We start from the raw sequence: 27,161 nt of genomic DNA, 5'->3' as shown, positions 1-27,161 counted from the left end.
AAACAAAAAAATACAGAAAACACGTTTGATAATCAAAAACTGTTTTTTATTTTCTGTTCTTAAGACCAGAAAATAAAGTGTTAGTTATCAAACATATTTTGAACTTAAAATTATTTTTAAAACTTGTTACCAAACAAACCCTAAGGGCTTGTTTGGGACTATTTTTTAAAACAGTTTTCTATTTTTCAGAACAAAAAAAATATTAAAAACACATTTGACAACAAAAAACAGTTTTCTATTTTTTATTCTTAAGAACATAAAATAATGTATTTTTAGAAAACGTCTTTTAATTGTTTTTTATCTTTTTCACTTGTTTTTTAAGAGGATTTTTAAAAAATAATTATATAAACATGAAAAATTATTAAAACTAAAACACTACATATAAAAATTATTTCCAAAACATATTTAAAAATATTCAAAATAAGTTTAAAATATTTTAGGTTTCAAATCAGACTTTTGTTCTACAGATATCACAAAACAGTTTTCAAAAACTATTTTTTACAATTATTTTTTAAAACAATTACTAAAAGAGACCCTAGATAACTCAATGATTTTTACAAAACCCTAAAATATATTTGATAGCAAAAATAAGAGCATTCTTTGAGAGGACACTTTTCCAAAATTTCAAAACAAGTAGGTATGGAAAAGATTTTTTTGAATTGGGGGGAATAGAAAGCCAACCAATGGTTTAACTACAATGATGGAGGTGGAACAGGAGAGGGATATTTCCAGAAGCGTAGTCCAGTCCCTACACTAATGGCTTGCTTGACCACTGGAGTTGGTTTCCAGCCTGGACAACTCCTGTTTGCTTAAATTCTCTAACACTTCCAAAAATATTGTTCTGAATTTCCTTAATTTCAAAACATGTGATGCAGCCTTTTCATCTTCTTGTAATTTCGCAGTGGAAGAAGCAATGATGCTTTTGAAAACTTCAATTACTCTATCATTAGTTCCACCATAAAATACTTCCATTTTCAAAACATGTTTTACCTACTTTGATTCTGCTTTCAGAACCGTTGTATTTTGGGAAATCATGTGTTTAGTGCTTAGAAAAGCTTCCCTTGGGTATTACTTTGTTTTATTACTAATTAAATCATATCTTACTCTTATCTTGTAGAGGGCAAAACAATAAACTACTAAACAAAAACTCCACGTGTAACCACATTTTTATTAAAATAAAATATTAATTTGACACTTATTATTAATATATTACGTGGCCATATATTCTAAAATTTTAACAGTGCCATAGGTCTCACACTCTTACCGTTAAAATTGTACAAAACTAGTCAATTAACACGTACGAGTAAACAAAAACAAAGCAGTGTTTAATTCCCAAACTCCCGTTTTCAATACAGAAGCCAGGCGAAGGCCTAACATGTGCAGTAGTTTTGACTAATTCTCAAATAAAGCACCGTTTGGTACGGCCAAAATCATGGAAATTAAATATGGTGCCAAGTTTGCAGAGAGCCGTGTTCCATTAATGGTGGAGTCTTTGACTGGCAAAACTTCTGTTTTTCATTAATGGCGGAGTCTTTGTTGCCAAAATATTGGGGTCCATTCACCAACCTTCCAAGCACTGTCCCACAACAAGCCATCTATCTTCACTAAAATTTAGAATTGAGGTCTATATCTTTATTTTTCACACCGAATATTCCATTTTCCAAATCTTTCCCCCACGTTCTAAACTACCCAGCTGCAACGACTATAAATAGCTTGCCCTCCTCAATACCCAGTCTCCACAACACAACTCTAACTCTCTGCGAAACCTCAGCTAAGTTTTTGGCTTGTTTGGTGCATTAGAGCTGTGCCCATGGCTCCTAACTTTGGCTTGAAGTCCCTGGCAATCCTGGCTCTTACACTTGCAGTCTGTGTTCAAGGTTCTCTAGGTAAGAAACAATGGACTCTTTCATATTGATTTTAAAATAATTTTCATATTTCATATTGAAAATCAGCCCTTTTTCAAGCACCTTTCATCTGAAAATCCCACTTTCCTTCCCATATTTGGGATGGATTTTCGTCATCTACATCAAAAGCTTTTAATCTAATACATACTTGGGGTACTGGGTTGGTGGTGTAGGAGGAACAACATGTGAGAACCTTAACAAGGACACATGCGCCTTCGCTGTGTCATCATCCGGCAAGCGCTGCGTGCTTGAGAAGCACGTGAGGAGGAGCGGAGAGGAAGCATACGTGTGCAGGACGTCGGAGATTGAGGCTGACAAGGTGAAGGACTGGGTGGAGAGCGACCAGTGCATTGAAGCCTGTGGGCTCGATAGGAAGTCGCTTGGGATATCATCGGATTCTCTCCTGGAGTGTGGGTTCACCCGGAAGCTTTGCTCTACTCAGTGCTATAACGGCTGCCCCAACATTGTTGATCTCTACTTCAATCTCGCTGCCGGTGAAGGTAACCTACAAACGTCCAAACCAAAACGGCCGGAGACTAACATGCATGTCTTATTTTTCTCACGTAAAAATAGCTAATATTTGTGATAATCTGCAGGTGTATTTCTACCAAAACTATGTGAAGCACAAAGAGGTGATGCGAGGAGAGAAATGGCGGAGATCCGAAGCTCTGGTTTTGTGGCACCAGGGCCAGTATCAGGGGTCAATTCTGTGAAATACGTGGTTGCCCCTGCAGTGGCCCCTACTTCAGCCTAGATTTTTACATAGAATGGACAGTTAGAGACTTCAAATATAAGAAAGCAATAAGCAATAAGCAATAAGCAATAAGCAATATGTAATAAGCAATAAGCAATAATTAAAGGGTCGAATAAAAGTATTAGATGCCCTTATTACTTGTATATCGCTGAAACAGTAGCTAGCTAGCTCTCATCACGTTGTATCATTTTAAAATAATACAAAGATATAGAATGATAATTATTTTTGTGTGGGATTATTAGAGGTTCAAAAAGGAAATTTAATTATAATATTATTATTATTATTTTATATTTGAATAATAAACTAACCTAATATTGTTTGGCATGTCCTTCCAAGTATCTTTTTCTGCTCGATCGGATTGGTATTTTGTACCCCGAGCGTACAGTCTCAAATTAAAAGTCCACATACAATATTGGATTTTTCTTTTCTCTCCTTCCTACCATTTCCCCTACGTCTGTATTAAGACAATATTCATTGTTGACTAATCATACTCATTACTGCACATAAGTTGAATTCATAAAAGAAATAATGGCTTTGTATCACATGGCTGGGGAAAGCCCAATTGTCTGGCCTAGTGGATTTTTGACAAATTTATGGTCAATTATTAAAATAATTATAAAAAAATTGTAATTTCAAATATATATAGCTTTCCCCTCCTTCCATTTGTTTCCCCTTTCACTGCAAGTTAAATCTCCTTTAAGGTGGATGATTTCAAGTTTATGTTTAATGCTTAAGTTTAAATTTCAAGTCATGTATTCGACCCATTTATGATTTTATATAAATTAGGACAATTAAAAAAATAAAAATAAATAAATAAATAAATAAACACTATGTATGCTGTTGAAAAAGGGGAACAAAAGTTGAAAAAATCACAGAAAAAATTAAACATAATTTGTTTAATGCATCTAAAAATACATAAAAATATATCTAAACAAATTATTTACAAATTTCAAGTATGTTTGAGAATTTAAAATGGTTTTAACTTGTTTTATATATTTATAAATATATCTAAAAATTAAATTTTATATGTTGTGTTTTATTTATTTATTTTTTTATAGGGAAAAATGAGTTTTGATTCACTAATATAAAAATATATAAAAAAAGAACCTAAATTTTTTAAATTAATATTATCTTTATTTATTTAAAAATAATTTGAAATACATGCACTTTTAATGAGTCAGCTAATTATTTTTTAAAATATTTATTTTACTTGTCATATGTAATTATTTTCATCTTTATTATTATTAAAAAATATATGTATTTTAAATTATTTTTAAATAGATCAAGACAATATTAATTTAAAAAATTTGAGGTTTATTTTTCCGTATATTTTTGTATTATTAAATCAAAACCCACTTTTTCCCTTTTTATATTTGTATAATTATTTTTAAAACAATCTTTAAAAAACAAGTAAAAATAATTAAAATACATTGTCTAAAAATACTATTTAAATAAAAAACCATGTCCTGTTTTTAAAAATAGATAATTATTTTCCATTTTGTTTTTATTTTTATTTTTTATTTTCTGTCAAATGTGGCTTTTTATTGTGAAGAATAAGAAGCTATTTTGAATCACTGTTTCTTTGGTGGGAAACAAAAGGGGGTGTAAAACAATAAAGTTGAAACTTGAAAGACAAAAGCCAAACAGTTAGAAATTTTTCCATATTCATGGGAAGGGTCAAAAGTAAAAGGCTGAAATCAAAGATCCCTAGAATAATAATTAACAAACTCTCTCCTTTAGTTTAATTTCAGCCCCACAAATCACGCCTACATGAAGAAGAAGACTCCATGAGAGAGAGAGAGAGAGGAATACTCTTTATCAACTTTCTTATATTCGTTTCACACCGTAGAACTCATTTTGGTCCTTCTTCTCAGTTATTGACTACAATGATGGAGGTGGGAAAGGAGGAGAAGGATATTTCCAGAAGCTTAGTCCACTCCCTACAGTAATGGCTTGCTTGACCGGTGCGTTGGTTTCTTCCCTGGACAGCGCCTGTCTGACTAAATTCCCTGACACTTCCAAAAATATTGTTTTGAATTTCCTTAATTTCAAAACAATTGATGCAGGCCTTTCCATCTTGTTATAATTTCATTGTGGAAAAAGCAATGATGCTTTTGAAAACTACAACCACTCTATTATTAGTTACACCATATAATAATTCCATTTTCAAAACATGTTTTCACTATTTGATTCTGCTTTCAAAACTATTTTTTTTTTCAATCATAGGGTGGCCAAACCATGGGTTTAGTGCTTAGGAAAGCTTACCATTGAGTATTAATTTGTTTTATTGCTAATTAAATCTGTCTTACAAATGGGAAAAACAATAATCTATTAAATGAAAACTCCATACATAAACAAATTTTTATTAAAATAACATATTATTAGCTCTTTGACTATGTTTCTAAGAACATGCACTTTTTAAAAAACAGCTTTAAAAAATAGTTATGGATAATTTCGGAAACAAAATTGGGATTAAAGACTCAAATATAAAAAAATAAAATTAACATTTTTTTTTAATTTATGAAATTGTATATTGATTTATAATGCAAAAACTTTTAATGTATTATTCATTTTTCAATTATTGCTTAGAACACACTACAAATGATAATTAAAACATCTTAATTTGTTCTAAAAATAATTTGATATTTAAAATTTGTTCTTAAAATAATATGACATCTAAAATTTATTCTTAAATTTGTTTTAAAAATAATAGGCCTTCAAAATAAATTTTGATTTTTTTTTTAATTACGAACTTGTTAAACTTAGTCTCTCTTGTAAAATTATTATCTATTTTTAAGAATGAAAAATTATTTTTTTAAAAAGTTGAAAGTTAGAATCTCAAAGATAGAACACACCTAGAGGGGGATGATTAGGTGTTATTGACTAATTTAAAAGGTCTCCCAACACAAATTATTTAACTTTAAGATTTTTACAAATTTTCCTTTTCTTTATAAACACTATCAAACACAAAATAGAGATCACGTACAAATATGGATGTAATAACACTCCCCAATAAGATTAAAATGCAAGTCACATACATATGTTTCAACACTCTCCAACATAATTCCTTAAATCAATTTCTAATTAAAAACAAGAGTATAATATCTCAAATATACTTATGAACAATATTAAGAAACAACATTCAAATTACCCTCAAGCAACTCATATCTATTTCACCTCAACAATCAACCAAGTATTAGATCACCAATTTATCAAAGATGGCTAGAAATTAAAAAAGAAATGAAGAGGAGAATGAGAGACAATGAGATAACACTAGAATTTACGCGGAAAACCTCCAAAGAGGTAAAAAACCACGGGCCTACAACCGATCAAAAATATACAAGAAATAACAATCAAGGTGTACAAAAATTTATCTAGTTCAATATCTCTAATCCCTCACGGACTACTTGAAAAACACCTTCTTACCTCACCAATATGCCTTCATCTTTAGGAACATGCTTGGACTCTTTCCCAAGCTTGATCTCAGCCTTCTCCTTGAAGCTCCATCAAGAAAAAAATGAGTTTTCACCCAAATCCAAATGATTGTGAGATAAATGTTCAAAGAACTCAACCCATTTTTCTTTTCAAAAAATCCACTAAATGATTTACTTGAAGACTTGTATGAGATTTTCTTGGAAAGCAAACAACCTCAAATAGGGAAGGGAAAAACAAGAGCACAAAAATTGACCGCTGCTTTCTTGTTTTCAAAAATGGGAAAATTTCATTTTAAAAGGATATGAAACTCTTAAACTAATGGCTAGAAAAAGATTACAAAAAAAAGTAATTTGGATCGATTAGTCTTGCATTTGAATCGATCCAAAAATAAGGTAACATAAAACTTTTAGCAAAAATATTTCCCCCCCGCTTCCCTGACCTTTTAAAATAATTCTATACAATCAACATTTTTAAAATAAGACTGATTTAAATTCATTCAATACAAACTCAGTTACTTGCTTTAGCCTCTTAGCAAATCCAATATCTTGATTTTCATAAGTCAAATAATCCTACAACGAATTTAGAGAACCATGGCTAGTTGTCACTTGGATATTTTGTTCAGAAATACCAACCCAACTACAACACTCATAAAAGTTATTGGACATATGAAATTATCATATAAATATCAACAAATAAAATTTGTACCCTTAATTTAAAAGTAACTATTTTTATTTTTGGCACACACTATTAATGTACATGGCATATGTTCTAACAATTTAATAGTGCCAACAGTCTCACATTATGACCGTTAAAATTGTACAAAACTGGTCAATTAACAGTAGTAAACGAAAACAAAGCAGTGTTTAATTCCCAAATTCCCATTTTCAACGTGTATTACAATTTACAAAAGCCAAGAAAAGGCTCCAAACAGTGCAGGAGTTTTGACTAATTCTCAAATTAATAAAGCACCATTAGGTACGGCCAAAGTCATGGAAAATATGGTGCCAAGGTTGCAGAGAGCCGTGTTTCATTGCTGGCGGAGTCTTTGACTGCCAAAACCTCTTACTATCCAAACATTGGGTCCATTCACTAACCTTCCTAGCACTATCCGAATAGACCATCTTCGCTAGAAATTAGAATTGCGGTCTATACACGGTCTAAAACTACCCAGCCGCAACGACTATAAATAGTCGTCCTCAATTCCCAGTCTACACAACAAAACTCTTAACTCTCTAAAACTTCAGCTAAATTTTTGGCTTGTTTGGTGCATTAGAGCTGTGCCCATGGCTTCTGATTTTGGCTTGAAGTCCCTGGCTGTAATGACCGGGTATTTTATGCTACGTTAGCAATTTTAGTTTGAAAAGTCTTATTTTGTGTGATGGTTGAAAAGTCAAAAAGAAAAGTGTTTGGAAAATACGTGTCAATTTCGGATCGGTGAATTTCGTTTTATTGTGTCGATCAATTAAACGAGTTGAAATTTTATGCCATGTCAGCCTTAGGGTAGAAAATTTCTTAGGATTTTAGAAATTGAAATTTTCTGGAAAAAAAAAAAAGAATTAATAAAAAAAATAGAATTAATTAAGAAAAATTAATTAAATTGATGAATAATAATATTGAGAAAATTAATTTTTAATTGGTGTTAATAAATAAATTGTGTGTTAAAAAAAATGAAAAAAAAAATGAATTGGAAATCAAATAAAACAATTAGAATAAACAAAAGAAAAGAAAATAAAAGAAATAAAATAAAAATATTCATTGGGCTTTGAATATTGGCGTTTGTAATGGGTTGTAAAAGAAGAATAATAATAATAATAATGGATTGGGCTAAGATATTGAGTTGGGCTTGGCTTAAGTGGGCTGATGGCTTTTAAAAGCAAGTGGGCTGGTGGCTTTTTAAAAGCCATGTGAAGTGGGCTGTTTAAAAAAAAAAAAAAAAAGGGAAAAGGAGGAGAATTGCAGCACGCGGAGGAGAGAGAGAGAGAGAAAAAGGCTAAATTGGGTCACTTGTCGGATTTTTGACCTCTATTCGATTAGAGGAACAAGCCTGCGGTGGCTGATTTCGTTTTTAACGGCCAAATTTTCAGATCTGAGGTAGGGGACCCTAACCCTAAAACTTAAATTTTTATGTTTTTCCCTTGAAAAAAAAATTGTAGATATTGTCATTATGAGTTAATTAGGAATTATGAGTGTTGTATGAATTTTTCTAGAATATTTGGAATTTGTTTGGAATTTTTGGAATTTCGGGAAATTGATTTTGATTGATAATTAATTGTTTTGAAATGTAAAAAAAATTATTAGATGGGGTGGAAAATTCCAAAATTTGGGTTAAATTTCAAATATTCTAGAAAAATTCATACAACACCCATAATTCCTAATTAACTCATAATGACAATATCTACAATTTTTTTTTTCAAGGGAAAAACATAAAAATTTAAGTTTTAGGGTTAGGGTCCCCTGCCTCAGATCTGAAAATTTGACAGTTAAAAACGAAATCAGCCACCGCAGGCTTGTTCCTCTAGTCGAATAGAGTACTTCCTCCGAATTTGGGCCGAAACGGAGATCGTTTGGCCGTCCAAACGGTCGGTCAAAAATCCGGCGAGTGACCCAATTTAGCCTTTCTCTCTCTCTCTCTCTGCCCCGCGTGCTGCAATTCTCCTCCTTTTCCCTTTTTTCTTTTTTTTTTTTAACAGCCCACTTCACATGGCTTTTAAAAAGCCACCAGCCCACTTAAGCCAAGCCCAACTCAATATCTTAGCCCAATCCATTATTATTATTATTATTTTTCTTTTACAACCCATTACAAACGGCCAATATTCAAAGCCCAATGAATATTTTTATTTTATTTCTTTTATTTTATTTTCTTTTGTTTATTCTAATTGTTTTATTTGACTTCCAATTCATTTTTTTTTCATTTTTTTTAACACACAATTTATTTATTAACACCAATTAAAAACTAATTTTCTCAATATTATTATTCATCAATTTAATTAATTTTTCTTAATTAATTCTATTTTTTTTATTAATTCTTTTTTTTTTCCGGAAAATTTCAATTTCTAAAATCCTAAGAAATTTTCTACCCTAAGGCTGATATGGCATAAAATTTCAACTCGTTTAATTGACCGACACAATAAAACGAAATTCATCAATCCGAAATTGACACGTGTTCTCCAAACACTTTTCTTTTTGACTTTTCAACCATCACACAAAATAAGACTTTTCAAACTAAAATTGCTAACGTGGCATAAAATACCCGATCATTACATCAAACTGCTTTTAGAACGAGATATGGGCATTATGAGTTCTTAGTCATGCCTTTTGGGTTAACTAATGCCCCTGCTGCTTTCATGGATTTAATGAACAGAGTATTTCGTGCTTACTTGGATCAGTTTGTGATTGTCTTTGTGGATGACATCTTGATCTACTCCAGGAGTTTGGAGGAGCATAAGCAGCATTTGGTGACCACCTTTAGAACTTTGAGAAGGCATCAGTTGTATGGGAAGTTGGACAAAAGTGAACTTTGGCTTACTGAAGTGAACTTCTTAAGCCATGTGGTTTCTGAGGCAGGAATAGCAGTAGACCATTCAAAGGTGGAAGCTGTACAGGAGTGGCAAAGACCTACTAATGTATTTGAGGTTAGGAGTTTCTTGGGGTTGGCTGGATATTATAGGAGGTTTGTGGAAGACTTCTCTAGAATTGCAGCACTAATGACTTGGTTGACTAGAAAAGGGGTGAAGTTTGATTGGAATGAGGAATGTGAGAATGCTTTCCAGGAGTTGAAGCGGAAATTGACCACTGCTCCAGTGTTAACTGCTCCTATTAGTGGAGAGTTGTTTACAATTTATTGTGATGCTTCCACAGTGGGGCTAGGGTGTGTGCTAATGCAGCAAGGCAAGGTGGTAGCTTATGCCTCAAGACAGTTAAAGCAGCATGAGCGGAATTATCCAACACATGATTTGGAGCTTGCAGCAATGGTGTTTGCCCTTAAGACTTGGAGACACTATTTGTATGGAGAGAAGTTTGAGGTATACTCTGATCACAAGAGTTTGAAATATATTTTCACTCAAAAGGATCTGAACTCTAGGCAAAGGAGATGGATGGAGACATTGGAAGATTATGATTTTGCTCTTCATTATCATCCAGGAAAGGCGAGTGTTGTAGCAGATGCCTTGAGTAGGAAGAGTGTTGGCCAGTTGTCTAGCTTGGAGTTGAGAGAGTTTGAGATGCATGCAGTTATTGAGGATTTTGAATTATGTCTTGGTTTGGAAGGGCATGGTCCATGCTTGTACAATATATCAGCTAGACCAATGGTTATCCAGAGAATAATGGAGGCCCAAGTTCATGATGAGTTTTTAGAAAAGGTTAAAGCCCAGTTGGTAGCAGGTGAGATAGATGAAAATTGGTCTATGTATGAAGATGGGAGTGTGAGGTTCAAAGGGAGATTGTGTGTGCCAAAAGATGTGGAGTTGAGAAATGAACTTCTAGCAGATGCTCATAGGGCGAAGTATACCATCCACCCTGGGAATACCAAGATGTATCAAGACTTAAAGAGACAGTTTTGGTGGAGTGGGATGAAGAGAGATATTGCTCAGTTTGTAGCTAACTGTCAGATTTGTCAGCAAGTGAAGGCTGAACACCAGAGGCCTGCAGGGTTGTTGCAACCTTTACCTATACCTGAGTGGAAGTGGGATAATATCACTATGGACTTTGTGATAGGGTTGCCAAGAACTAGAAGCAAGAAAAATGGAGTTTGGGTGATTGTGGACCGTCTTACTAAGTCAGCTTATTTTCTAGCCATGAAAACTACTGATTCCATGAACTCTTTGGCTAAGTTGTATATACAGGAGATTGTGAGATTGCATGGGATACCTGTATCTATAGTGTCTGACAGGGACCCTAAGTTTACTTCTCAGTTTTGGCAGAGTTTACAAAGGGCTTTGGGCACCCAACTAAATTTTAGCACCGCTTTTCACCCTCAGACAGATGGTCAATCAGAGAGAGTGATCCAGATCTTAGAAGACATGTTAAGGGTTTGTGTTTTGGATTTTGGAGGAAATTGGGCAAATTACTTACCTTTGGCAAAGTTTGCTTATAACAACAGTTACCAATCTAGTATTGGCATGGCACCTTATGAAGCACTCTATGGGAGACCTTGTAGATCGCCCTTATGTTGGATAGAGATGGGTGAGAGTCGTTTGTTGGGACCTGAGATTGTCCAAGAGACTACAGAGAAGATACAACTCATCAAGGAAAAACTTAAGACTGCCCAAGATAGACAGAAAAGTTATGCAGACAAAAGGAAAAGACCCTTGGAGTTTGAGGAAGGGGATTGGGTGTTTGTAAAAGTGTCCCCTCGAAGAGGCATATTTCGATTTGGGAAGAAGGGGAAGTTAGCCCCTAGGTTTGTGGGACCATTTCAGATTGATAAAAGAGTTGGCCCAGTGGCATACAAGTTAATTTTGCCTCAACAGTTGTCCCTTGTGCATGATGTTTTCCATGTGTCGATACTAAGGAAGTGTACTCCAGATCCAACTTGGGTAGTGGACTTGCAAGATGTTCAGATTAATGAAGATACATCTTATGTGGAGGAACCTTTACGAATTCTGGAAGTTGGAGAGCATAGGTTCAGGAACAAGGTGATTCCTACAGTCAAAGTGTGGTGGCAACACCATGGGATAGAAGAAGCCACTTGGGAACCTGAGGAAGAAATGAGACGACACTATCCGCAACTCTTCTACGAATTTTAAGGTAAGCTAGTTTAAATTTCGGGACGAAATTTCTCTTAGAGGGGTAGGATGTAATGACCGGGTATTTTATGTCACGTTAGCAATTTCAGTTTGAAAAGTCTTATTTTGTGTGATGGTTGAAAAGTCAAAAAGAAAAGTGTTTGGAGAACACGTGTCAATTTCGGATTGGTGAATTTCGTTTTATTGTGTCGGTCAATTAAACGAGTTGAAATTTTATGCCATGTCAGCCTTAGGGTAGAAAATTTCTTAGGATTTTAGAAATTGAAATTTTCCGGAAAAAAAAAAAAGAATTAATAAAAAAATAGAATTAATTAAGAAAAATTAATTAAATTGATGAATAATAATATTGAGAAAATTAGTTTTTAATTGGTGTTAATAAATAAATTGTGTGTTAAAAAAAATGAAAAAAAAAATGAATTGGAAATCAAATAAAACAATTAGAATAAACAAAAGAAAAGAAAATAAAAGAAATAAAATAAAAATATTCATTAGGCTTTGAATATTGGCTGTTTGTAATGGGTTGTAAAAGAAAAATAATAATAATAATAATGGATTGGGCTAAGATATTGAGTTGGGCTTGGCTTAAGTGAGCTGGTGGCTTTTTAAAAGCCATGTGAAGTGGGCTGCTAAAAAAAAAAAAGAAAAAAGGGAAAAGGAGGAGAATTGCAGCACGCGGGGTAGAGAGAGAGAGAGAGAGAGAAAGGCCGGATTTTTGACCGGCCGTTTGGACGGCCAAACGATCTCCGTTTCGGCCCAAATTTGGAGGAAGTACTCTATTCGATTAGAGGAACAAGCCTGCGGTGGCTAATTTCGTTTTTAATGGCCAAATTTTCAGATCTGAGGTAGGGGACCCTAACCCTAAAACTTAAATTTTTATGTTTTTCCTTTGAAAAAAAAATTGTAGATATTGTCATTATGAGTTAATTAGGAATTATGGGTGTTGTATGAATTTTTCTAGAATATTTGGAATGAGGTATCTTTCGCCTACGAGCTAGGTCTAATTTGTACGAAGAAAGGAGTCAACAACAGGCTAATTTGTTTGGAATTTTTGGAATTTCGGGAAATTGATTTTGATTGATAATTAATTGTTTTGAAATGTAAAAAAATTATTAGATGAGGTGGAAAATTCCAAAATTTGGGTTAAATTTCAAATATAATGATTTGTGAATTTTTAGGCATTGGTTAGAATATTTTCGAAAATTTTAGGATAAATAGTTAGTTAATTTTGGATATTAGAAATTATTATAATGGTTGAAAAATTTTGTAAGTGTGGTAAAATTTCAAGATTTTTGATATGCAATTTTTTTGAATATTTATTTGGGATATTATCGGAAATTTTAATGTGTGAAATTATTTTATTGGAATTATTGGGGAATGTTGGAATTGTTGAAATTATTGAGGAATGTTGGAGTTTGTGACATTCATTTGCATCATGGTTATATGAAAAAAAAAAAAATTTGTGAAAAGTGTATGAAATGGAAAAAAATAAAATAGTGATGAAAAGTGAAAGCCCGTGTGAGGCGAACTAAGAAGGGAGAGAGATCCCTAGGGTGAAAGACCCAAAATTTTACCCCGGGAAGACTCCGAATGGGGAGTGTATTTGGGTGCGGACGCGTATCCTTCGGTGAAAGCCCGAGAACAATAGCGCATTGTATGACTGTGTGTCACACGTTCATGTGCATTCATGTAATTGTTGAATATTGTGAAATTATGTATAAAATTATATATTAAACTATGTGGTTTGATTGACACTGTTGAATTGTTCCTGTGGTGTTGAAGTGTTCTTTTCGTATTCTTTGAAACTTAGTAATCCCTTTAACCCCTTGGGTGTTAGGCACCCTACTGAGCAATGTGGAAATGCTCACCCCTTCCTTGTTACACCTTTTTAGATGCAGATATATTTCCTGAGGATCCACAGGTGGGGCAGGGAGGACTTCAGGATGCTCATGGAGCGGCCTAGTGGAGCGTGACATTTTCTGTTATTGTGTTTTTTTGTTTGGATTTGTGGATTTGTTTTAGTGATTATGACTCATGGATTTGTTATGAAGCTTTATTTTGATTAAGTTGTTAATTGTGAACTTTTATTTTGGATTATAATGAATATTTATTTAATCTTGTTGATTTGAGTAATTTTGGGATATTGTGGTTTATGAGAATTCTAGTGGGATGTAAAAAAAAAAAAAAAAAAAAAAATCCAGAGTGTTTTGGTTGACTGCCAACGTGGAATAGGAGGAACCCTTAGGGTCAAACCTTTGACCTGAGATCACGAGTCAAATTTTGGGTCACCCGGAATTTGGGTCATTACACTGGCAATCCTGGCTCTTGTCCTTGCAGTCTGCGTGCAAGGTTCTCTAGGTAAGAAACAATGGACTCTTTCATATTGGTTTTCAGATAATTTTTCATATTTCGTATTGAAAATCAACCTTTTGGGATGGGTTTTCATCAACTACATCAAAAGCTTTTAATCTAATACATACTTGGGGTACTGGGTTGGTGGTGTAGGAGGAATAACATGTGAGAATCTTAACAAGGACACATGCGCCTTCGCGGTTTCATCATCCGGCAAGCGCTGTGTGCTTGAGAAGCATGTGAGGAGGAGCGGAGAGGAAGCATACGTGTGCAGGACGTCGGAGATTGAGGCGGACAAGGTGAAGGACTGGGTGGAGAGCGACCAGTGCATTGAAGCCTGTGGGCTCGATAGGAAGTCGCTTGGGATATCATCGGATTCTCTGCTGGAGTGTGGGTTCACCCGGAAGCTTTGCTCTACTCAGTGCTATAACGGCTGCCCCAACATTGTTGATCTCTACTTCAATGTCGCTGCCGGTGAAGGTAACCTACAAACCAATCCTAAACGCCCGGAAACTAACATGCATGCCTTATTTTTCTGAAGTAAAAATAGCTAATATTTGTGAAAAACTGCAGGTGTATTTCTTCCAAAACTGTGTGAAGCACAAAGGGGAGATGCGAGGAGAGAAATGGCGGAGATCCGAAGTTCTGGTTTTGTGGCACCAAGGCCAGTATCAGGGGTGAATCCTGTGAAACATGGGGTTGCCCCTGCAGTGGCCCCTGCTTCATCATAGATTTTTATATGGACAGTTTAAGAGATTTAATATATAAGAAGGATTGGAAGTTAGTTGCTGCGATAATAAAAGGGTTGAATCAATTAAAGAATTAGATGCCCTTATTACTTTTACATCGCTGAAACACTGGCTACCTCTCATTACATTGTATCATTTTTTTCAAAATACAAAGATATTCAATGATAATTATTTTTGTGTGGGATTCTTAGAGGTTCAAAAAGAAAACTTTAATTACAATATTTTTATTTTTATATTTTAGTAAGAAATTAATCTAGGTGGTGTTTGTTTTTTGACTGAATAGAAAAAACCAAAATATTTGACTCTTTTTATTCAGTTAAAAATGACATGTTGACATCATCTAACATAACTAAACTGATCCTATTAATAACAAATTCACTTTAATATGATATTAATAGATTACTTTTTAGATGAATAGAAAAAGTTAAAGTAAAAAAACAAACACACCCTAATATTGTTTCAACAACTTCTTTGCCTCCTTGGCTATCGAAAATAGTTGCACTGCAGAAATTGGACGAGTACAGTGTATGTGTTTGAGGAAATGGCATGAATTTTTGTGGATGTAACTTAGGCCCATTAAGCCCAACTTTCAACCTTATCTGATTACCATTTGGGCTCGGCTCATTGAAACATTGGTAAATCTCCAGCCCAGGCCCACCTCATTTCAGCCCAATTTCTTGGTATGGTTGGTAGTGGTTGTTATTAACATTTGGGCCATATGTTCCATCAGATGGCTGGGGAAAGCCCAGTTGTCTGGCCAATTGCGTTGGGTGGAATTATGACAAATTTATGGTAAATTTAAAAAAAATTGTAAAAAATGGAATTTTCGTGATTTATTTCCAAAGGATTTGCATTTTATCTATCTTGAATTATGCTTGCTAGCTAGTCGAAAATGAATGCAATAATCAACAAAGCAATTGGTCAACTAGTCGATCCATTGACTGTTGCTTCATTTGTCTATCAATAACATTAATGATATGTGTAGTGAATTCCTTAGGAATCAAATGAAAAGAAGTCATTTATTTTCAAAAGACTTGTATTTTATCCTTTTTGAATTATGCTTGATAATAGCAGATAAATGCATTATCAACAAAGTAACCAGTTAAGTTGCCGATTGAGCGATTGTACAACTAATCAAATAAATGAAATAGAGTCATAATACTTTCCAATGATTTACATTTTATCCTTCTCAAATTGTGTTTAACAATGATAAAAGAATGCATTTAAACCTTTGCCTTTTAATAAAGTGGATGGTGCCATTTCTATTAAGCCAATTTTATGTCTATTAATACATATGCATAAGTCACATATATTCATTTGTGTTTTAAAACTAAATAATTTTAAATTTATACAAAAAAATAGAATATTAAAAATAAAATTTTAATAAACAAATAGTTTTAATCATCTTATTTTTAAATTTCATTTATTGAAAATATAAAAATCATCCTAATAATTTTTTTAACGAACTTTTATTGAAAAATATAAGATTATAAATATTTTTAAATAAAAAATAATTATATGTCTTTTATAAGGAGTCCTTGGCATAAAGGATTCTTGTATCATGGACTACCTCAAGACTTAGATTAAAAAATTTGAATACCATGCCTATGGAAGTTGGTGTCAAGCCACTTCAATTGAAGTTTGCATTCTCCTCCATTTCTCTTTATTATTTTTACCTGCTTTTATCTTTTATTATCTTATATTTTTATTATTATAAACTTATTTTATTAATTAGCATATTTTATAATTAGCATAAAATTATAAAATTAGTCTATTTCATATTTTTATTTAAAGAGTAACTCATTTTTAGCATAAATGTCCTAAACTATTTCAAGTATTTACATATAGGTTTTAAAAGAAATAGTTATTTTTAGAAGAAAAGAACGAGTGTATTTTTGTTAAAACATGAAAAAAAAAAGAAAAAAAAAAGATGGAAGATTAAATTTCCAAAATTGAGTTTTCAATGATTGTTTTAATCAAATAACCTGATATAAAACTAAACTAACATATTTTTATATAGAATTGAGATTATTGAACCAAAAAGTTAAAAAAACAATTGAAAATAAATAAGCTTCATTTATTTACATAAAATCATGTATGTGTTCAATTTATAATTGTATATAAATTAGGATAACTAAAAAATATTTAAAAAAAAATTAAAATAAATAAACAACATGCATGTGCCTACAAAAAAAAAAAGTGAATAAAAATCACAAAAAATTAAACATAATTAAACTCTACGCATGTAAACATATTATAGTATCTTGTTTTTCATGAGTTGTTGTGGATCATTCATTTGTTGATAAGAAAACTATAACCGTGTGATCGTTAAGATAACTTTAGATTAGAATTCATTTGTTTTTGCCATTGTAATTTATGTTTTTTTTCACAAAATTGCTAAAAAGAAAGATTATTAATGCATTAAATTATGTTAATAATTTTATTCCATTATTATATTAAATACGACACATTATATGTTCTATGGATCTTGTCAATTATAATTGATATGGAGCTACTTTAGAGTTGATTTAAATTTGAAGTCCATCTGTGTTAGATATATAAGGGTGTGAGAAATAAGTATTGGATATGAAAAGCTAGAAAATATTAGGAAAAAGGAAATAAAGTGTCAAATTATATGCCGAAATTTAAATATCTTGTGAAGAGTTTTCAAACATTTATAGTGTGTTCAAACTTCTTTTTGAAAGATCTTCAAAAGTTAACGCAACCCATACCATACTTTTGAAGAATTTTGAATATTGGTTGTTTCTTTTATTTTTTAGAGCCCTTTTCTCTTTATTTTTATTGGATTTTTTTTTTATAAAATAACTTGGTAAAAACCTATTTCAAATACTTATATAGGGTTTCAACACAAAAGCCTAATTCTCTGGACTAAAAATTGTACATGTAAATTAAAAGCTATAAAAAAAATGTGTCCTTTCTTTTCATATAAAGTTGATTGTCCATTTTTATTTTTGTTTGCTCTATCTAAAATATTTTTCATCACCTAATGTTATAAGTTTGGTTATTTTTCCTTTTTTTTTTCTTGTTATATTATACCATTTATATTTAGTTAAATAGTAATATAGTTCTTGGGGCTAACATTTTTTTCAAAAACTATATGAATTCAAATTTTTTGTAACTCGAATGAATTAGATTAATGTTAAATCAAGTTGGCTTAATTAAAAAACTAAATCAATTTTAATGACTTTTAATGTAATCAAAATAGATCAACTTAATAAAATTCTCGAGTTGATTAAGAATGAAACTAATCGAATCACTGTCACTCTTATTAAGACATTTCTTGGGATAATTTCTTGTTTTAGGTTACCTAAAAATTGAAATTGAAACAAAAATCACACTTTTTTGAAAACAATATTAATATTATAAAAGTTTTATTAAACATATATATTTTATAAATCAAAATAGAGTTTTTATAAGAAACAATATTTTTCTGACTTTCATATTAAACTCTTTTTCTCATTGATTCTTTGAATAAAATTAGTCATCAAACATATATAAAAGCCCATATTAAACTTAAAAATGAGTTTTTGATCCAAACAGGGCATAATCAATCAATGGCCAACCATCCCATGAATCATGAGACTAGTATTAATTTGAAAAGTAAATAAAAAAGCTTCAAACAATTTGTCTATGGTGGGAAAAAAATGGTGACTCGATAAACAATTTTCAAACACTTGTTCTTAGGTGGGACAAGGAAAGGGGTTTAAAGCAATAAAGTTGAAAGACAAAAGGCAAACTCATAGAAATTCTTTCCATATTCATGGGAAGTGTTAAAGGTAAAAAAAAGTTGAAATGAGTCAAAGATCCGTAGACTAATAAATAACAAACTCTCCCCCTTTAGTTTAGTTTCAGCCCCACTAATCACGCCTACATGTAGAAGAAGACTCCATTCTCACTTCCTTCTTTTCTTCAACTAACTTATTGATTTGGAGTTGATTTGCAGCCCACACATCGTCACTATCATAAGGAGGAAGGAGCACTCATTTACAAATTTCAAAGACCTTTCATTCCGTTAGAAGTTCAAGGAAACTCTCATTCTTTCTTTTTTTTTTTTCTTCTTTATTGTAGACAAGGGAAAATGCAAGTGAAAAATAAATAAATAATATATTTAAAATTAATAAATTATCTTCGACAGTACTTCAAACTTATTTTATTTATATGTAAAAATTAAATAATTTTAAAATATATTAAAATTTTAGTTAATTTTAATTATATGTAATTTTATTTTATGAATCAAACATAATTTAAAAGCTGAACCAATTTGTGAAAATTTCTTAACTTTTAGGAAAAATAAAAATAAAAGGTGCTTAACCATTAAAAAAAAGTTAAAGTAATAAAATTTCCTTTAAATTTTCCTCGTGAAGTGCTATGAAAAGGCTTTGTTTGAAATTTGATAAAAAAAAAAAATTACACTTGATTTAAAGCAATGAGATTAAAATATACATATTTTGTGATTTGATTGATTGTAATTTTTAATAATTAAAAATTAGATATTATAAATTCTTACATTTAAAAAAAATGAAAGTCACTTTAAATAAATTATTTTAACCCTTCTAATCAAATAACCCTATATTGCTTCCCTAGATCAAAATCACAGTAATTATTTCATCACATGAAATGAGTTTACTTCATTATTACATAATTTAACTTGTAGGTGGTATATAATTTAGGTTATTTGATTAAAAAGGTAAATCAAACCCAATTTTAGAAATCTAATCCATTTTGATAAAATTGTCGTTATTGTTTTTATTTATTTATAAAAATAACAATTTCTTTTAAAACATATTATAAATACTTGAAATAGTCAAGGGTATTTATATAAAAAATGAGTTATTTAACAAAAACATGAGAAATGATAAATTCGTAAATATGATAAATATTTCATCCATTTTAACCAATTATTTCATATAATTTTTACAAAATAAAAAATATTTATATAGGATATTTATTTAGAAAAGTAAATAACCCATAATAATTTTTGGAAAAACCTAAAATCTATTTGATATAAACACTAGGAACAATCTCTCAAAGGACACTCTTCCAAAATTTCAAAACAAGTCGTTTTTTAAAAAACGTTTTTGAAAGTATCTCTTACAACAAGCAAACCATTGGTTTAACTAAAATGATGGGAAAGGAGAAGGATATATCCGGAAGCTTAGTCCACTCTCTACAGTAATGGCTTGCTTGACCGGTGGAGTTGGTTTCTTCCCTGGACAACGCCTGTTTGCCTTAATTTCCTAACACTTCCAAAAATATTGTTTTGAATTTCCTTGATTTCAAATCATGTGATGCAGGCCTTTCCATCTTGTTATAATGTCACAGTGGAAAACGCAATGATGCTTTTGAAAACTCGAATCACTCTATTTTTAGCTGCACCATACACTAATTTCATTTTCAAAACATGTTTTCACTATTTGATTCTGCTTTCAAAACCGTTTCATGTCCAATGATAGGGTGGTGAAACCATCTCTTTAGTGCTTAGAAAGGCTTACCATTGAGTATTAATTTGTTTTATTACTAATTAAATCTATTTTACAAAGGGTAAAAAAATAAACCACTAAATAAATACTCCCATGTATAACCAAATTTTTATTAAAATAAAATATTATTAGCTCCTTGACAATATTTTCAAATTCAATTTTTGAAAAACAGTTTTTAAGAATAGTTATTAACCGTAGTTATCAATTATTTTTTAAAAACAAAATTGGGATTAAAAATCTAAATATGAAAAATAATTTTTGAACTTATTTTTTACAAAGTTTTATATTTATATATAATGCAAAAGATTTTAATCATATCTTAAATTTGTTTTAAAAATAATATGCTTTGAAAACAAATTTTGAAAAACATTTTTTCTATCAACAACCTATTAAACTTATTTTCTCAAGAAGGAAATACTGTTTTTAAGAAATGATCAGATTGATCAAATTATCATATAAATATCAATAAGTAAAAATTTTAGGATTAGTTTAACAATTGTTTTTTTAGAACGGTTTATCGTTCTTTAAAATAAAAAATTAAGAAAACATGTTTGATAATAAAAAATTGATTTTGTTTTTTGTTTTAAGAATATGGTTTTTTTAGATAACATCTTTTATTTATTTTTTATTATTTTTATTTGTTTTAAGACTGTTTTAAAAAATAATTATGCAAATATGTAGAATGATTAAAAAAAATAGGAAACATAAAAATTATTTTTAAAACACAGTTAAAAATATTTAAAATATGTTAAAAATATCTTAAATTTTCAAACAAAATTTTATTTTATAAAATATCATAGAATAATTTTAAAAAATTATTCTAAAAAATTATTTTTGACAACCATTTTTAAAAACACGCTACCTTTTTAATTTATTTAAGGGTAACTATTTTTTGAATTTTTGGTACACATTGTCAATGTATTACGTGGCATATCTTCTGAAGTTTTAATGGTGCCAAAAGTCTGACGTTAATACCGTTAAAATTGTACAAAGCTAGTCGATAAACTCGAGAAAACAAAAACTAAAACAAAGCAGTGTTCAATTCCCAATTTCAACATGTATTTCAAAAGCCAAGCAAAGGCCCCAGAAGTGCAATAGTTTTGACTAATCCTTAAATAAGGCACCGTTTGACACGGCCAAAATCATGGAAAATATGGTGCCTAATTTGCAGAGCGCCGTGTTCCATTGATGGCGGAGTCTTTGACTGCCAAAACTTCTGATTTTCCAAACATTGGGGTCCATTCACCAACCTTCCGAGCGCGGTCCCACAATAGACCATCTTCACTAGAAATTAGAATTGAGGTCCATATCTTGATTTCACATTGAAAGTTCCATTTTCCAAATCTTTCCCCCACGTTCAAAACTACCCAGCCGCAACGACTATAAATTGCTACCCCTCCTCATTACTCAGTCTCCACAACAAAACTCTTTAACTCTCTGCCAAACTTCAGCTAAATTTTTGGCTTGTTTGGTGCATCAGAGCTGTGCCCATGGCTTCTAATTTTGGCTTGATGTCCCTGGCAGTCCTGGCTCTTACACTTGCTGTTTGTGTGCAAGGTTCTCTAGGTAAGAAACAATAGACTCTTTCATATTGGCTTTAAAATATTTTTTCATATTTCATACTGAAAATCAGCCTTTTTACAAGCACCCTTCATCTAAAAATCCCACTTTCCTTCCCATATTTGGGATGGGTTTTCATCAACTATATCAAAAGCTTTTAATCTAACAAATACTTGGTTGGTGGTGTAGGAGGAATAACATGTGAGAATCTGAACAAAGACACGTGCGCCTACGCGGTGTCATCGTCCGGTAAGCGCTGTGTGCTTGAGAAGCATGTGAGGAGGAGCGGAGAGGAAGCATATGTGTGCAGGACGTCGGAGATTGAGGCGGACAAGGTGAAGGACTGGGTGGAGAGCGACCAGTGCATTGAAGCCTGTGGGGTTGATAGGAAATCGCTAGGGATTTCATCGGATTCTCTCCTGGAGTGTGGGTTCACCCATAAGCTTTGCTCTTCTCAGTGCTATAACAGCTGCCCCAACATTGTTGATCTCTACTTCAATCTCGCTGCCGGTGAAGGTAACCTACAAACCAACCCTAAACGCCCGGAGACTAACATGCATGCTTTATTCTTTTCTCACATAAAGATAGCTAACATTTGTGATAAATTGCAGGTGTATTTCTGCCAAAACTGTGTGAAGCACAAAGGGGAGATGCGAGGAGAGAAATGGCGGAGATCCGAAGTTCTGGTTTTGTGGCACCAGGGCCAGTATCAGGGGTCAATCCTGTGAAGTTCGGGGTTGCCCCTGCAGTGGCCCCTGCTTCATCATAGATTTTTAAATAAAGTAGACAGTTAGAAACTTAATACACAGGAAGGATTGGAAGTCAGTTAGTTGCTACCATAATAAAAGGTTTGAATCAAAGTATTAGATGCCTGGCTTGAAGGGGGCTATATATCACTTTGGTGTGTTCAACTCTCAAGTCATGTGCTGAGTGCGCGTAGAACAGGATAGGTATACATTTCACGAAACCATTCTAGTCAATAAGGTGATCCTCGTACTTCATTCACCATGATTGAAACATGTTTTGTTATTCACACAAGGTTATTACTTATGGTTGGTACACTCTATGGATTGTAATGGTTTCGAGAGATGAAATAAAAATAAGTACTTGGATTGCATTTGTCACTCAATTCAGAACCTCTTTGATGTATCATAATCTTACTACAATTTAAGGACCACTGCAAGAAAGGAAACACGACAAGAGAGGATGATGGTGTCTACACTTTCTCCTCTCTTTCTCATACGTGGGAAGTCAAAAACTTACTTCCATTGCCCAAAGAATCTACAGAGGATTGTCATCATCATATTACAATTCAAGGACAACTGCAAAATTGGAAAAACGACAAGAGGGGATGATGGTTTCTTCACTTTCTCTTCTCTTTCTCTTATGTAAGAAGTCAAAGACTTACTTCCATTGCCCATAACATCTACAAAGGATTGTCATGATCGTATTACAACTCAAGGGCAACTGCAAGAAATTAAGGAAAAACGACAGGAGGGGATGATGAGACCTTCACTTTCTCTCCTCTTTTCTCATACGTGGGATGTGTGTCTCTCTGTATATATATGAGGCCTTGACCCAATGGGCTACAGGCCTGGTCAAGGTTTAAAAGACGAAGCGTACGCACAAAATCCAACACAATATATGTTGACCCACAGTATAGAATGAAAGAACTCCATTCTAAATTCAATTGCCAGACAGGATTCACACGTTGAATCATACCAAGAAATTATATCAGACCCTTTTATAGGAAGGGAACAAACCTAAGTCCATTTTTCGTGTTGAATAGGATATGGATCTTCTAAGGCTATAGAGGGAAAACCACATTTTCTGTAATCTCTCTAACGATGAGAAGCTGGAGAGAACATGTTCTGTCTATTAAAAAATTATTCAAATTATTATGAACAGACACCAACCTTATGAATCCCTTATATATATGAATTCTTTTTACCCTTTATGCATTATGGACCATTCCCTTTAAATATTGGGTCATATGTGGCTTACGCTCATCATCTAAGACACATGATATTGGGCTCTACACATGAGGTGGTCTATACTTTAAAACAAATATAAATTAAATATGTATATGCTAATAGCTTAATCATAAACTATGCTTCATATGTGAGTCCATAGTTATTCTAATATGAAAGACCTAATACTTCTTGACATCAAATTCAAAATAGGTGTCTGTCGAACTTGTTTGAAAATTTTGATTTTGGTAGCTTCTAGAGGTGAAGTTAATAACAGGGCCAAAAGGCAACTAATTAAAATAAGTAAATGTTTGATGAAAGAAGACAGGAGTCAGAAGTGCTGGTTAATCCCAAGTTTCCCGGAAAATCCCTGGATGGTTCGTGAGAAAACGTAAGTGCTTACGTGAGGCAGCGAGGTCTATGTCATGGTCCAACCAAGTCTCTAGACCCAGTTTTTTATGGGGTTTCTCAAATTATTTCATATTTAATGGTGGAGGTTTCTGTAATTAATTGAACTGACAAGAATTGTATCAGTCTATTTGACCGACAATGATGTGATCAACCAGCTAATTTAAAGAGAATCGGGAGTATTGTCTACTTCTTGGAGTTCTGTTTGGTCGTCAAGAAATTGAGGAGGAAAAGGAAAAGATAAGTCTCTTGTCTAGAGAAACAAAGTGAATAAATAAATGGTCCACAGGGCCATAGCCAATATGATGAATTCTTTAACCAAATCACAAGGTTCCCCTGCTGGGCTGGGCTGTATTGCAGATGACAGGGAGGGTTTCCAGGGTCAATGTCGGCCCAAAGGCCTAAAATTATTGCCAATTGGAGTCCTAGAAGGGGTTGTCCACAAATTTAGAACCAGAAAAATACTAATCATCTGGCTGATTAATTGGTTTTTCGAGCTTAAATTAGACTGTCTTTGCTTCATCTCCAAGGCAAATTTTGGTGTAAGTTGCAGGTTTATGGGATGAACTTGAGTGATATTTGTTTTTTGGCTGAATAGAAAAAGGTAAAATATTTGGCTTTTTCTATTTAGTTAAAAGTATTTTGTTCATATTAACCAACATAATTAAAATGAACTTGTTATTAAGTTTAACTTAATTGTGTTGGTTGGTGTCAATAAATTACTTTTAACTGAATAGAAAAAACCAAATATTTTTGTTTTTTCTATTCAGCTAACAAACAAACACCACACTTGGTCTCTCCTCCATTTGTGGTGTCAGAGGTCTATTTATATAACTATTTACTTAATAAAACTACTTATCGTTGATTCGAAAACAATATGTTTCACATAAAGGAAATAAAGAATGTTTGAAAACAATTTTTAAAATAGTTTTTAAAAAGCATAATTTGAGCACAAATTTTAAAAATAATTTTACAACGTTTTCTAGAATTAAAGTTACAGAATTTTAAATATTCTCCGACATTTTTTTAAGCTTTAACAATAAAATTTATTTGTAATTCTTTATTTTTTTAATTATTATTTATATTTGTACAATTATTTTTTAATCTAAAAAAATAAAAATAACTCAAATGTTTTTTTTTAAAAAAATGTCATTTTCAAAACAAAGTTTTTAAAATATCTTTTTTTAATTAAAAAACTATCAATTTCTAAGTCTAGAAAATGATTTTTCTGTTTTTAAACAACTAGGTTTTGAATCCAAATGCTTGTCCATTCTTCCTAAGTCTAAACCTAATTTTTGTACATTTTTACAAGTAGGGTGCATTCATTATTGACCCAAATTAATAATTATGTTACCCTGTAGAGTTGAATGATAGGTTTGAAATTTTGAAATATTCTAATAAATCTTCTACAACACCGGAGCAATTCAAGGAAAACAAAATTTTCACAACAATCCCAACTAACTAAGTTTTCTATCTCAATCTCAACAAATTACCATAAAATTTGTGGTTGACGGTGTAAATAGAAAATCTAACATGATTCTCTCTTATAAAGAGAGATGTAGACACCGTCAACCTCTTACATCATCGTTATTATTTTATCTTTGTGTTTTAAAATTAATGTTTTTTTATATTAAAGTTTTTTACTCACACAACAAACTGGTATAAGAACTTTCCCAGGCATAATAAATATTTCATAACTTAACAATACTACTTTTACCATTTTTTTTACACACTCAAATGTTATAAAAAGTGTTAAGAGTATTGTTACAGTTCCGTTTAAATTGATATATAAGTTATCAAAAACTCTTTTTTTCTTTTTTTTTCTTTTCTAAATAGCATCAAATCCATAAAAGTTTTGATTGAATTTACTTTTGAGAAATCAAACTCTTCTTTTAAGCTCAATAAAATTATCATATAATCCATGTCTTCATCAAAAAGGCCAAAAAAAGAAATCGAAAGACATAAACATCTTAAGAAAAGGATTCTCTAAGATAATTCCCTTAAGGGGGTGTTTGGTACGTCGGAATAGGGAATGAAAATAATATTTTGTTTCCTTTCCTATTTCTTAGTGGAATGGAAAAAATTTGATGATTCCATTTCTAGCATTTGGATGAACTTAGGAATGCAAAATTGGAATGATTATTTGTTTCCATTCCAATGTTTGATAATAATAGGAATGAAAATGAAAAAGAAATAAATTTATAATAATATCCTTACATATAATTTAAAATGTTTTTTTATTTTTACTTTTATTTAAAAAAAATAAAATTTGAGAGGTTTTTTGTTATTATATACTCAATAAATAAAAAATTAACCATAAAAAATCGTATAACCCTAATGCACAAATATTAAATTATTATTTTTATTAAAATTTTGAATAATTTGTCATGCTCAAGTAGTTATAAAATTATATTTTTTCAAAAAAAAAATTATTTATTATAATATTTAAATTCTCAAAGCTAGCAAATGTTTTTTCTATTTTCAACTGGGAAAGGAAGGTGGCGATAATAATAAACAAAGGGGAAAAAAAACCAAAAGTTTTGTTTTTGTTTGTTTTTTTATTTTTATTTTTTTCCTAACCATTAAAAATTTTCAATATTGTAAACACGTGAAAGCGAAAAATCTTTAGATTTTTCCAACCATTTCAATTTTTCTCTCCAGTTTCCATTAATACAAGATAAAGAAACATCAAAGATTCCAAACATAAATTAATAAAAAAAAATTAATCGATTTATAGAGAAGAAGAAACACATATAAAGAAGTAGAAGAAGAAAAAGAAAATAAGGT

The 27,161-nt window shown here is 31.5% G+C and overlaps 3 protein-coding genes across 3 annotated transcripts; all 3 read left to right on the top strand.

Moving 5' to 3' along the window:
- The first annotated feature begins 1,724 nt into the window (after positions 1 to 1,724).
- LOC109121431 (uncharacterized) lies at positions 1,725 to 2,896 on the top strand. Its single transcript, XM_002267575.4, has 3 exons — positions 1,725 to 1,886; positions 2,078 to 2,404; positions 2,501 to 2,896. The coding sequence occupies exons 1-3, from the start codon at positions 1,811 to 1,813 to the stop codon at positions 2,656 to 2,658; spliced, it is 561 nt and encodes a 186-aa protein (XP_002267611.1). The 5' UTR covers positions 1,725 to 1,810; the 3' UTR covers positions 2,659 to 2,896.
- A 4,415-nt stretch (positions 2,897 to 7,311) lies between these two features.
- On the top strand, positions 7,312 to 15,103 carry LOC100254969 (uncharacterized). Its single transcript, XM_059733550.1, has 4 exons — positions 7,312 to 7,408; positions 14,149 to 14,192; positions 14,340 to 14,666; positions 14,760 to 15,103. Exons 1-4 carry the CDS (start codon positions 7,377 to 7,379, stop codon positions 14,915 to 14,917), a joined length of 561 nt encoding a protein of 186 aa, XP_059589533.1. The 5' UTR covers positions 7,312 to 7,376; the 3' UTR covers positions 14,918 to 15,103.
- Positions 15,104 to 21,836: 6,733 nt separating this feature from the next.
- LOC100251502 (uncharacterized) lies at positions 21,837 to 23,125 on the top strand. Its single transcript, XM_002267574.4, has 3 exons — positions 21,837 to 22,002; positions 22,186 to 22,512; positions 22,608 to 23,125. Exons 1-3 carry the CDS (start codon positions 21,927 to 21,929, stop codon positions 22,763 to 22,765), a joined length of 561 nt encoding a protein of 186 aa, XP_002267610.1. The 5' UTR covers positions 21,837 to 21,926; the 3' UTR covers positions 22,766 to 23,125.
- Positions 23,126 to 27,161: the final 4,036 nt, after the last annotated feature.

Source organism: Vitis vinifera, chromosome 16 (genome assembly GCF_030704535.1).
Source record: "Vitis vinifera cultivar Pinot Noir 40024 chromosome 16, ASM3070453v1".
Lineage (NCBI taxonomy): Eukaryota > Viridiplantae > Streptophyta > Magnoliopsida > Vitales > Vitaceae > Vitis > Vitis vinifera.
This window is presented reverse-complemented; position numbering and strand designations above follow the sequence as displayed.